Below are 14,170 nucleotides of genomic sequence, written 5' to 3' on the forward strand. Positions count from 1 at the left end.
TAGAGAAGTACAATGCGTCTTAAAATTTGTTTGGCCAACTCTGCTTAAACTTTAAAAAAAATTTTTTGATGTTAAAGTTTAGTGTGTGAAGAGTTTGGACCTTTCTTTGCCAAGTAAGGTTATCATTTAGATGCCACATCTTTTTTTGGTTTGTGAGGCACCAGAGCATTTCTTTCTAACCTAAAATAATAAATAAGCATTATCTGAAGTGTCCATTTTGTTTTTTTCTTATTACAAAGAAAGCCTCTGAAATCACAAAATATCACCGTATTCCAGCCACTAGTGCACAGATATGTAAAGACACTGAATGGATTATATAGCAATTACTCCAACTTTTCAAATTTAGCTCAGTGGAGAAAACAATGGAGTAAAAATTAGAGGATGAATTTGTCAGTTATTGAAATGCAGCCAAACATTTCCAATCTTTGAGCTTTAGGTTCCTCATCTGTAAAGAGAGAGAGTAATTCCATCTGTCCTACTTCATTAAGTGGCTAGGAGGATCAAATAAAAGGAGGCATCTGATGACACTTAGAAAATGCTGAGAGCTACAGCACCCAAGGGCCTACTATCTCTCACAAAATTACAATCATAGTAGAAATAAATGCCAATTAAAAAAGATAAAGAAATGAAATAAAATGACTTTTAGACCATCCTTGACCTTTTACAGAAAAATAAACAATATTAGCAGTTTAGGCTTTTCACACACTTCCTATGAAGGAATAAATGATGTCTGATGGTGAAATGTGGTCAGGGTTGCACCTGAATCATAGGATGTGAAGATCTAGCTTATTACTTAATTTCTTTGATTCTCATTCAGTTTTTCATTTCTTAAAAGAAGGGATACTCTGGTAATTAAATAGGTAATACCTGATCCCACAGTACACAGCACGAAGTAAACAATCAAAATTTATGATAATAATAAGGAAAAGGTGTATCACTACTACTTCTACAATCACCACTACCACCAGCATGCCACCAACATAATCTAATGTTTTACCTACACTCTACAAAACTTTTATCACGCAAGCCATATTGCAAACTCAAGATTTCATGGCAGAAGATGGCAGCAAAGTAGAAGGACATGGAATGCATTCCTCTTCACAGATGTATCAGGAATACATCAAAAGATGCAATAATTCCTACAGAAAACCAGCTGAACACCAGTAGAAGTCCTTGGACACCAGAAAGGACTGCAAAGATCTTGACATAACTGGGTAGGACAGAGGGGAAAAAAAAAGTTGAAAGAGGAGGAGAAAAAAGGAAAGGGATGGGCCGTACACCCTGGGGCGGGGGAGCTGAAACAGAGGGGAGATTGCTGAATTTGGGGAAACCTCCCCTATCTGACAGGGAAACCCCCGCTCCAATGGGGAATTTGATTGGGTCAGAGGGAGGCATTTGGGACTGTCCAAAGAGGGTGAAATGGCTGAGCTGTGGCAGACGGGAAAGAGTGAGAAACATACAGAGGGTCCGCACCACGGTTCAGCATGTCTGGGCTGAGATGTGGGTTCACAGCTGTACAGGGGATCTGGGAGCTGATATGTGGGAACTGGAGAACTGGTTCACTGGTTCAGGGTTAGAAACTGTGTTGGCTTCTAGGAGACAGACTGAGGGGACAGGTGGGGAAGAAATCCACAGCAGAGAATGCCTACTGTAGAAAGCTGGGTGGCCATGGTGGCAGCTCGCTGCTGCTGACTCACAAGCAGGGGGGATGAGCCACGAGTGTAGCCTCTCTTTCTGTGCCTGCGAGGAACAAAGGGAGGCCCCCTCTGGGCCTGGCTGTCGCAGTCAACCAGGGATAGGAGAAGACCCCTAATGGGGCTGGCCTGGTGTGCCTGTAGCTGAGAGCCAGAAGTCTGCAGAGTGGCCCAGCTCTGGAGACATTCTGCTTACACCCGAGCCTGCCGGCTTCCCTGTGCAATAGGCACTGCCACCACTGCCAGGGCTCCAGCAACCCAGGCAGGGCACTGCTGCTCACTCACTCCCAGGGAAAGGAGCCACTATTGTACCCTCTCTCTCCCCACACACCGGTGCCTACAGGCAAACAATAAAGGAAGCTCTGCTGGTCACAGAGTAATACAAAAAGCCCCCAAGGGCTGCCCATCAGGCGCCTTGCACTGGGTACCAGTAAAGAACCACTCTAAGGCCAGATTTCCTATACCTGTGCCGCCAGCATCCCTGCATATTTGGCGTCACCCCCGGGGCTCCCACGAGTCAAGCAGGGCACTATTGTTGAGTTACATGCAGGGAGAGGAGCCACTATCAAAGCCTCTCTCTCCCCACACACCTGCATCTGTGGATGAACAATAAAGGAAACCCTCCCTGAGGCAGACCCACAAAGCTCCAAGGCAGCCTCAGGACCAGACTCTGGTGGTTAGATCACACGCAGAAGCAGGGACAAAACCAAAGCTGAACACCAGGGACAGGGCGGCTAAGGAAGAGGTTCTAAAACCTTTCCATCAGATATAAAAGCTGCAGACTAAATCCCCATGATCAGCTAGGTAGACCCTATGTCTTTGGAATATCTGAGTAAACAATGAATGTTCCCACAAATGAAAAAGCTCTAACTCTGGCAGCTGTGGACCGTGGGAGCAAGCACACATAGGAATTGGGCCAGATCAGAGCTTAAGTAGACCCCATAGGATGTACAGCAGGTCCTGAGTCCAACCCAGAGGCAGAAGAGGGCCTCTTGGGGAGGTGAAGGTGGCCTGAGGCCCAAGGCGGGTACAAGGACACTTACAGCTGAGACTCTAAGGAAGCAGTATTATTATTATTAATTCTATTGATCTGATCATTCTGTGGTCAGTTCTAGGTTTTTTTTTTTTTTAATTACTATCTTAGTGCTAAGGGATCTACACGTTTTATCACATATTTTTATTATACTTTTTTCTTCTATTTTTATTTTTAGCCTTTTTATATATTCCTATTTCTAGCTATGTTTTTTGTAGTGCTGACTTTATCTCCCCATCTTCTTTATCTTTTATACATTTCTATTTTTTTCTTTTCCTTTTCATATTTCCAGTCATACTACACTCTTCTGCTGCTCTGTGTTCTATCCTTTTTTAGTTTGTTTTATCTTCTTATACTTTTAATCAATATTATTGGTGTGCCCTGTTTCCTTGCTTTATTCTTCAGATGGCACACTGTTTTGGTTTCTGTTATTAGGTTTTGTCTTTATCTTAGTTCTAATTATAATTGATTTCCTCTTGGGGATCTTCAGTCTGTCTGGTTGTTCTCTTGCTCTTTATTATATTCGATCCTCATTTTCACAATTTCCCTGGTTTTGTGTTTGTGTGTTTTTGGGGTTTTTTTTTTTTTTTTTTTGGTTTTGAATTTTTATTGGTTTTCTCTTTGATTGCATTCTGGAGTCTTCTGTCAGATTGTTCTAGTGCTTTATGTTCTATTGGGTTTGGTATTTGTGTTTCTTGTCCATGTCCATGTTTCACTGATTTAGTATGTTTTTGACTTAACCCTTTGCCATTAGTCTGGAGCTTGGATAGTCTTTTTTAATCCCCTTTATTGATGGGACAAGTGACCTCTGAAGTCTGGATTACTTGACCAGAAGTCAAGTTGGAGGCTCTGGGTAGGGAGCACTGAATCCAGGACACTAGACCACTAGAGAGTCCTCAGACACAGGGAAGATTAATGGCAGAGAATTCTCACGGAGCCCTGTATCAGAGTCTAAGACCTAGCTTCATCCAACTGTCTGCAACTGTCAGTGCTGGATACCTCACACCAAACTACAAACAAGACAGGAACACAAACCCACCCATGAGCACACAGACTACCTAAAGCCATATTGAGCTCACAGATACCCTAAAACACACCACCTGACATGGCCTTGCTCATTAGAGGGAAAAGACTCAGAGCCACACACCAGAAAGCAGGCCCTTATATATGCTGTCTACAGGAAACCCACTTCAGACCTAGGAACACATATAGACTGAAAGTAAGGGGATGGAGAAAGATATTCCATGTTATTGGAAGTCAAAAGAAAGCTGAAGAAGCAATACGCATATCAGACAAATTAAACATTAAAGTAAAGACTATTACAAGAGACAAGGAAGGACACTACATAATGATCAAAGGATCCATCCAAGAAGAAGATATAACAATTATAAATATCTATGCACCCAATATAGGAGCACCTCAATACATAAGGCAAATGCTAACAGCCATAAAAGGGGAAATCGACAGTAACAAAATAATAGTAGGAGACTTTAACACCCCACTTACACCAATGGAAAGATCATCCAAACAGAAAATAAGTAAGGAAACACAAGTTTTAAATGATACATTAGACTGTCTTGACTTAATTGATATTTACAGGACATTCCATCCAAAAATGACAGAATACACTTTCTTCTCAAGTGCATATGGAACATTCTCCAGGATAGGTCACATCTTAGGTCACAAATTAAGCCTCGGTAACTTCAAGAAAATTGAAATTGTATCAAGCCTCTTCTCTGACCACAATGCCATGAGACTACATATCAATTACATGAAAAAAAGTGCAGAAAATACAAACACATGAAGGCTAAACAATATGTTAGTAAACATCGAAGAAATCACTGAAGAAATCAAAGAGGAAATCAAAAAAATCTAGAAACAAATAAAAATGGAAACACAACAACCCAAAACCTATGGAATGTAGCAAAAGCAGTTCTAAGAAGGAAGTTTATAGCAATACAGTCCTACCTCAAGAAACAAGAAAAATATCGAATAAACAACCTAATATTACACCTAAAACAATCAGAGAAAGAAGAACCAAAAAACCCCAAAGTGAGCAGAAGGAAAGAAATCATAAAGATCAGAGCAGAAATAGATGAAAAAAAATGAAGGAAACAATAGCAAAGATCAATAAAACTAAAAGCTGGTTCTTTGAGAAGATTAACAAAATTGATAAACCATTAGCCAGACTCATCAGGAAAAAAAGAGAGAAGATGCAAATCAACAGAATTAGAAATGAAAAAGGAGAAGTAACAATAGACACCACAGAAATACAAAAGATCATGAGAGACTACTACAAGCAACTATATGCCAATTAATTGGATAACCTGGAAGAAATGGATACATTCTTAGAAAAATACAATCTTCCAAGACTGAACCAGGAAGAAATAGAAACTATGAACAGACCAATCAGAAGTATGGAAATTGAGATTGTGATCAAAAATCTCCCAACACACAAAAGCCCTGGGCCAGATGGCTTCACAGGCGAATTCTATCAAACATTTAGAGAGGAGCTAACACCCATCCTTCTCAAATTCTTCCAAAATATACGAGAAGGAGGAATACTCTCAAACTCATTCTACGAGGCTACCATCACCCTGATACCAAAACCAGGCAAAGATGTCACAAAAAAAGAAAATTACAGGCCAATATCACTGATGAATATAGATGCAAAAATCCTCAACAAAATACTAGCTAACAGAATCCAACAGCACATTAAAGAGATCATACACCATAATCAAGTGGGGTTTATCCCTGGAATGCAAGGATTCTTCAATATATGCAAATCAATCAACGTGATACATCATATCAACAAATTGAAGGATAAAAACCATATGATCATCTCAATAGATGCAGAAAAAGCTTTTGACAAAATTCAACATCCATTTATGATAAAAGCTCTCCAGAAAATGGGCATAGAAGGAAATTACCTCAACATAATAAAAGCCATATATGAGAAACCAACAGCCAACATCATTCTAAATGGTGAAAAAAATGAAAGAATTCCCTCTAAAAACAGGAAGAAGACAAGGGTACCCATTCTCACCATTATTATTCAACATAGTTTTGGAAGTTTTAGCCACAGGAATCAGAGAAGAAAATGAAATTAAAGGAATCAAATTGGAAAAGAAGAGGTAAAATTGTCACTCTTTGCAGATGACATGATATTATATATAGAAAACCTTAAAGATTCTACAGAAAACTGCTAGCACTAATGGATGAATTTAGTAAAGTAGCAGGATACAAAATTAATGCACAGAAATCTCTTGTATTCCTATACACTAACAACGAAAAAGCAGAAAGAGAAATTAAGGAAACTCTCCCATTTCCCATTGCAACAAAAAGAATAAAATATCTAGGAATAAACCTGCCTAAGGAGGCAAAAGACCTGTATGCAGAAAACTGTAAGACACTGATGAAAGAAATCAAAGGCAATACAAACAGATGGAGAGACATACCATGTTCTTGGATTGGAAGAATCAACATTGTGAAAATGACTGTACTACCCAAAGCAATTTACAGATTCAATGCAATCCCTATTAAATTACCAATGGCATTTTTCACAGAACTAGAACAAGAAATTCTTACAATTTGTATGGAAATGCAAAAGACCCTGAATAGCCAATGCAATCTTGAGAAGGAAAGACGGAGCTGGTGGAATCAGGCTTCCTGACTTCAGGCTATACTCCAAGGCTACAGTGATCAAGGCAGTATGGTACTGGCACAAGAACAGAAATGTAGATTAATGGAACAGAATAGAGAACCCAGAGGTAAACCCACGCACATATGGGCACCTTATCTTTGACAAAGGAGGCAAGAATATATAATGGAAAAAAGATAGCCTCTTCAATACATGGGGCTGGGAAAATTGGACAGCTACATGTAAAAGAATGAAATTAGAACACTTCCTAACACCATGCATAAAAATAAACTCAAAACGGATTAAAGAGCTAAATTTAACACCAGATAGTATAAAACTCTTAGAGGAATACATAGGCAGAACACTCTATGACATAACTCAAAGCAAGATCCTTTTTGACCCACCTCATAGAATCAAGGAAATAAAATAAAAAATAAACAAATGGGACCTAATGAAACTTAAAAGCTTTTGCACAATGAAAGAAACCATAAATAAGACAAGAAAACCGTCAGAATGGGAGAAAATACTTGCCAATGAAGCAACTGACAAAGCATTAATCTCCAAAATATACAAGCAGCTCATGCAGCTTAAGACCAAAAAAGCAAATAACCCAATCCACAAATGGGCAGAAGACCTAAATAGACATTTCTGCAAAGAACACATGCAGATGACCAAAAAACACATGAAAAGATGCTCAACATCACTAATCATTAGAGAAATGTAAGTCAAAGCCACAATGAGGTATCACCTCACACCAGTCAGAATGGCCATCATCAAAAAATCTAGAAAAAATAAATTTTGGAGAGGATGTGGAGAAAAGGGAACTCTCCTGCACTGTTGGTGGGGATGTAAGCTGATACAGCCACTATGGAAAACAGTTTGGAGGTTCCTTAAAAAACTAAAAATGGAACTACCATATGATCCAATAATCCCACTACTGGGCATATACCCAGAGAAAACCATAATCCCAAAAGAAACGTGTACCATAATGTTCATTGCAGCACTATATACAATAGCCAGGTCATGAAAGCAACCTAAATGCCCATCAACAGATGAATGGATAAAGAAGATGTGGCACATTTTCACAATGGAATATTCCTCAGCCATAAAAAGGAATGTAACTGAGTTATTTGTAGTGAGGTGGATGGACCCAGAGAGTGTCATACAGAGTGAAGTAAGCCAGAAAGAGAAAAACAAATACCATATGCTAACTCATATATATGGAACCTAAAAAAATGGTTCTGATGAACCCAGTGACAGGGCAAGAATAAGGATTCAGATGTAGAGAATGGACTTGAGGACATGGAGTGGGCAGGGGTCAAAGGGGAACCTGGTATGAAGTGAGAGAGTAGCATTGACATACACTACCAAATGTAAAATTGATAGCTGGTGGGAAGTTTCTGCATAAAATAGGGAGATCAACTCGATGATGGGTGATGACTTAGAGGGCTGGGGTAGGGAGGGTAGGAGGGAGTCTCAGGAGGGAGGGCATATGGGGATATATGTATAAATACAGCTGATTCACTTTGGTGTACAGAAAAAAACTGGCACAACAATGTAAAACAATTATATTCCAATAAAGAGCTTAAAATAAAAATAGAGGGAGAAAAAAGATTTCATGGTATAATGTAAGGATGAATTCTAACAGAGCTTTAGGTTCCTTTGCTAAAATCAGTGGAACACAGAGAATTCAATAGTAATTGAAAAGAAATCTGGATTAAAGGGTCAAAAGAACTTGGTCAGAGCACAAACTCTATCACAGCAGCTGTGAGAGCTAGGGGATGAGATGTAGGGTTGTGAAGAGTGGTGATAATGGAATCACTTATTTTACCAAATCTGCAAACCCAGTTACTCTTTGTGCTGCCTCCTTGAATGGTTTTTTGAAGATATTCTGACAATTGAATATGAAAGTGCTGAGTAAACTAATGACAGATAGCAACAATAATGAAACTACAGGGATTTTCTTTCAACCTGCCTAGAGAAATGATGATCTTCAAAACCTGGATAACTGCCTGTACATATCTACCCCCTAAATTTTACTGGTCAAACTATCCATGTGCAAAACATCTTTCCCACATCAGGAAAGGGAAAGCACAAATGACAGCTAAGTGCACACATTTGACTTTTGCTTCCCTCTTTCCAATTGTCTACAGATTGTGTTTTATAATTTTATCACAATGATGACCATACACACACACACACACACACACACACATGCACACACAACATTTAAATTTTCTTTTCCAAAGATCAAGTTTTAAAAAATCAAAATCAATCATTTCCTTAATTGAAAGTATAAACTCGGGCAAATACCAAGACAGTCATTTCTTCAGTTTAATATGTCATATAATTTTATAAATGCATTTCCTATTTATTTATTACCCTCCCTATATCCATCCACTAACTCAAAGAACAAAGAGAACTGTTTGTAACATAAATTGTAAAGCAGTAGGCTATAGTAATGCTTATGATACATTAACAATCATTTGGAATAACTGATAACCTTATTTTCATTTCATAAAATTAAAAAATAGTAAACACAAAAGTTAATAAAACATGACATAATGTAGTGTTCATTTTTCTAGTTTACTTTTATTCCACCAAAATAGAAAAGAAAAATATTTCTTTAGGATTTAGAATATACATGTTTATCAGGCATTCTAAGTACAAGTTTATTCTAAAACTAAATTATGACAGTATTACATTTCTTGCCAATTTAATATACAGGAGTTTATCCTTCTGTGAGTCTCTGAAAGGAAGATGCCTATTTAGCAGAAAACCCATTAACCTTATACAACGCCAAAATCTCACTAATTTTATACAGCACCCAGAAGCAAACCCAAACGTTTTATCAACACATCCAATATTAAACAGGCACATGAAGAGAAAAACAAGAAAAACCTGCAGTTGTAAATTTATATATTACAATATTCCAATGAATTTAACCTTATTATGCAAAAACAACTTTGGAAATTTGCTATATAGACCAGGAACAAATGGGCACAAGGGAAATGATGAAAGCTCATTGTAAATCTGAGCATATCTACCTAACAAACAGAAGAATCTGACTGGCTAAGGGACATCATTAATTTTTTTAAGAGCCATTTGAGTAGTAATTCCTTTAACATTCACTCAAATTTCAAGTTTTTTCTCCCTCATGATTTACTTTTCTTGTCACTCATTCCTACCACACCTAACTTTAATGTTTAAAAGAGTACAATACTCTATTTTAGAATTGAAAATTTCCTGTTTTAAAGCTCTAAGTTATATTCAGACATTTTCTTTGGTAAAGGAACTAGATATATTAATTTTTTTCCTAAAATGGTCAGATATTCACACTATATAATTTTTCTAGTTTTTGTGTCATTCTGAATTGCAATGTCCTGAAACATTATTCAGTAGGGCCTCCTCTATGACATTCACATTCCGTTTTTATTAATTGATTTTTCTGCAAGGAGCAGAAAAACAGCGAATTGTTACAAGCCTTTTGTTTTTAAAGTTCATTAAATGGAAGCTCATTTCCTCCAGTGAAACAGGGCCAAGGCAATTCAGGTGGGAGGGTTTCTTGTGTCTCAGGGCTGTGTTTTAATTAATTCCTTTGCCATAGCTACTGTTACCACAATAGGTAAAGAGATGTTGTTTTGAGATAAAGCTCTTGAAAACAAGTTTGCTTTCAATACCAGTATTGAAAGAGAGGCAGCTTCAGCTGGTGGAATAAGAGCAGGTCCGTGATACAAAAGATGTTGTATGGCCTTGGTAAACCACTTCATCACTCTGGATGCTAGTCTTTCTTTTACCATCTCGTCAATAAGAGGTTTGGATTAAATGATTCAGAAGGCCTCTGCTGTGTCTATTGTTCTATTACTGTAGTGCATCATTATTTACCCAACAATCCTGGTTTTATAACTATTTTTAAAATTAAAATCTCCTAAAACACTAACTTGCAATTAAATCCTTGTTCCATAACATTATATCAAGCAAGGATTGTAGGAATGGTAATGCTAAATTAAGGAAAGGGATCATCTGATTTAAACGTTAAATTTGGCATGTCATTTTGGAAATCTCTTGAACAAATCAATAAAGTTTTTCTTCCTAAAATTTACAGCTGCTGATATGGGTAATCAAATGTATTTTTTATTTTTTTCCCAAATGACAAACTTGTCATAAACAAATTTCATATCACCCACCAACCTGCCCATTGATTTGCTCCTCCGGTCAGCGTAATAGGATTTTTTTCTGAAAAAAATTAAAAAAGAAAGAAAGAAAGAAATCAGCTGAGGAAAGTCACATGGAAATAGTGAAACCAGTGAGTGACAACATTCAATTATACTGAGCGCTTCAATACTCTAATTTCCACATGCTAAAGAAAGACATGAAATGAACCAGTATAATATGAAGAACTCTGGATTTGCATTGTTTTAATTTCAGAATCTAAGTTACTAACAACAAGGACTCTTTCATAAATCAATAGATCACTTTTGAATATTTGATTTTTAATTCTTTTTTGAAAGTCTGTCTTCTGCCACACAATGCATATTAACCAGATCATTTGCTTATATGTTATATGAAGTCATATATTCACCTAAATACACATGTAATTAATATTTCTGATTTTGCAAAAAAATGTTAAGTTAAAAACCACTAAAAATTTAGAGGAAAGAAAGAGGGTATCTACCCTCAAAAAGCTACTTTTCAGTTGAGGAGACAAGTGATAGTTATAATAAAGTGTGATAATGCAGTAAAACAGGGAGGGCTATGGAAGTACCTAGGAAGGGATCTCAACTAGTTTTCACAGATGGAGTAGAAAGGAGACAGGGAAACCTTCCCAGATGATGTGTTATCTGTGTTGAATCGTGAAGCATGAATGGTAGGCGTCCTCTGAATGGAGTACTTAGGACATGGCATTTTAGACAGAGGTAGCAGCATATGAAATGGTTATGGGAGCCAGACTAAACATTGCAAGATTCGGGGAACTTTGACTAATTTGGTAATTGTTGGAGTATAAATTGCAAGTTGATGATAATGATAAAAGAGGTAAAGAGATGAACAATGCACAGATGATGAGGGGTCTTACCACTGATGCTAAGGTTTTTGGGTGAAAAGTTATAGGAAGATATTGAGTGTTTTAAGTAAGTGTGTAGCATTCTGATTTTAGAGAAACTAAATATTCTAGTGACAGAGGTTAATTCACCTTCTAAAAGATTCTTATTGAATCCAAATCTTGAAGCTCAAGAATCTCATTCAGGGCCTTCTAAAATGCCTCTTTATGCCCAACCACCAAAACTCATTTCAGAGAATCAGAAAACTCTTCCATGGTGTAGTATTCAGAAAGTAGGGCTGAGAGTCAGGACAACTGATATTTAGTTCTGTGTTATTAACTGCTTAGAAAACTTGAAAACCTTCTGAGCTACCATATTTCATTGCAATCACCAGTCATAATCCTAGAAAATAATTTTAAGTTGTCCCTGACATACTCTAACACTAAATTCAAACATGCAGTTTCAAGACTTGCTCTGTCTAGCCTAAACTCACACATTAAATATCACCCCCCTTCATGTTTTCAAACATACACAGGTTTGTGTACATACATCATTCAATCCCTACTGGACTATAAACCCATCCTCTCTCTGAACCTCCTCTACAAAGACTCTCTTGCACTATTTACCCCATTATTATATAACTGTTCAAGAACTATCTTCTAAAGGAGATTGGGTTTCTTAAAGACGGTAGTTTCATTTCATCTATACTTGGCAGACTCTTTGATAAATAGTAAGCATTCCAATGGCTGATGAATAAATGAATGAGTTTTTATTTAATTCACAGTTGCATTTATTTCCTTTAGTGCCTGAGGGCACTTTAAGTTTAATAAACATTTATTAAATAAGGTATCTTTAAAAAAACTACATTTGTAGAAATTGGTTTAAAATAATTTTCAGCATCAAAAAATCTAGGAATGTGATTGAGGAGATAAAGATAATGGTTATAATTATCAGTTGTGGATATGGTAAGGAATAACATAAAAGAACAAGGGGGCATTTGATAAAACATTATTCTCTCTTTATTGTTGCTATTTTGAAATATTTCTCTTAAACATTTGTTTTTAATTTTGAAATGCTTTGGGAGAAATAAAGAACAAGTGAAGGAAGAAATACAAGATGAATACACATAGTTTTTAAACCACTTATACTGTGGTTAAGTGGTTCATTAAGAGACTCCTTTTTTCCAATTAACTAACACCCTAGTTACCAGTTAAATCTAGGATGAACTATGTGTGATAATTAGTGCTGTCAAGTCCTCCTACTTGAGGACCAGGTTATTGTTTATCTTCAGGACATGCCTGTAATGGGTTGTATCTGCTTGGCTATATAAAAGGGTGAGATTTCTTTCTGTCTTTGCAATCTCAGTGAATTGCCTGTGATGCACGTTGCATTCTGCTTCATGTTTATTCAATAATAAAAGGGTTCTCTTACTCTTCTGTCTTTGTAGAGAAGTTTCCTTGGTTGGGGGAGACTTTGTTTTTAACTATATTTTTCCAACATATACAAGTGTACCTTTAATTCACGCAGTCAGTAATAACCTGCAATTCTTCTTAGTTCTTCTGCATAAATGAACCTGCAGGACCAAATTATTACCTACCCACAGTCCTCATTCCATAATTCATTAACTGCATATTGTTCATGGACAAGGCTTTTCCCTTAATTATTTTTCCCTTAATTTTTCGTTTGAAAGATTCTTCTATTTTACACCTTGCATCATGACAACATTCATCTACCTACCTAACTACCCATCTATTACAACAACCACTAAAATTGTAAGTAAATAATTATCTCAATCACTGTTTCCAACCAGTGTTTCACACAGCCAGTGGTCACATGTGAAGATGTCTGTGGGGCCAAATGAGAAGGATGGTCACATGGGTGGGACCCTGGGTCCCTGCTCCTTGTCAAGCAAAGATATTTCACTTTTATCTACTCTGTATATTGGGCTCCCTGTATGTTATTACATTACTTTATTCTTGAGTGAGATATCCTTTACATAAAAAACTGATCTAAGTTTAATCCCAATTGTGATAAAAGGTTGTTCTTAATATATGAAAAAAAATTCCCCCAAATTTGCTATGATTAAAATATTTGTGGGAGGAGGAGCTTCAGGAAAGATGGAAGGTTGACCTCATCTGTGAACTCAACCTGAGAAGCTACAGGATGACTGAATCACCTTAAAATATGTTTGACTGTTTTAATGTGAGAGAAGGGTAAGAATGAATAGGAATCACCTTTGAATCACAAGAAAAATAATGAAAGAGGGAATTGATATTTCTGAAATGTACAAGACACAGCCTAAGTCCTTCTTGATAGAATAAAAACTAGAAAATGTGGACTATTTTAATTCTCTGAAATTTCTTGTTTAGTTTGGAAAAATCAGGTCAAATATGAAGCCATATCTACTTTGGAAGAATAATCAAGGAAAGAAATAGCTAGAAAATTTATGTATGTAAGATTCTGCACATGCAGAATAACAAGCATAAAATTTAGATAAAATGCTGTAGTTTCATGTTCATACAATAAGTTACCAGAAAACTTTTGCAGGAAGGCTTATAACTCTTATATTTTTTTTCTGAATAAATCTGCAGCTTTTCTTTATGGAATGCAATATATAGGTTTCAATACTGAACAAATACATGGAATAGTCAAGCATGGATATGTTTTTATGCATAAATCTTTTAAAAATCTTGTCTTAAAAAAGATATATATTTTTCCTTTTTAAGTTCTTTGTTATTCTTGTATATTTTACTTTTAAGACAGT

At 36.6% G+C, this 14,170-nt stretch overlaps 1 protein-coding gene across 2 annotated transcripts in view; it reads right to left on the reverse strand.

The window, feature by feature from the left end:
* Nucleotides 1-14,170, reverse strand: part of ANO3 (anoctamin 3) — a 451,354-nt gene that overhangs the window by 96,517 nt on the left and 340,667 nt on the right. For both annotated transcript variants that reach the window (XM_057749054.1, XM_057749055.1), the window contains one exon: nt 10,559-10,603. In XM_057749054.1, coding sequence (XP_057605037.1) covers nt 10,559-10,603 — 45 coding nt within the window. The remainder of the gene's footprint in view (nt 1-10,558; nt 10,604-14,170) is intronic.

Source organism: Hippopotamus amphibius, chromosome 9, assembly GCF_030028045.1.
Source record: "Hippopotamus amphibius kiboko isolate mHipAmp2 chromosome 9, mHipAmp2.hap2, whole genome shotgun sequence".
Lineage (NCBI taxonomy): Eukaryota > Metazoa > Chordata > Mammalia > Artiodactyla > Hippopotamidae > Hippopotamus > Hippopotamus amphibius.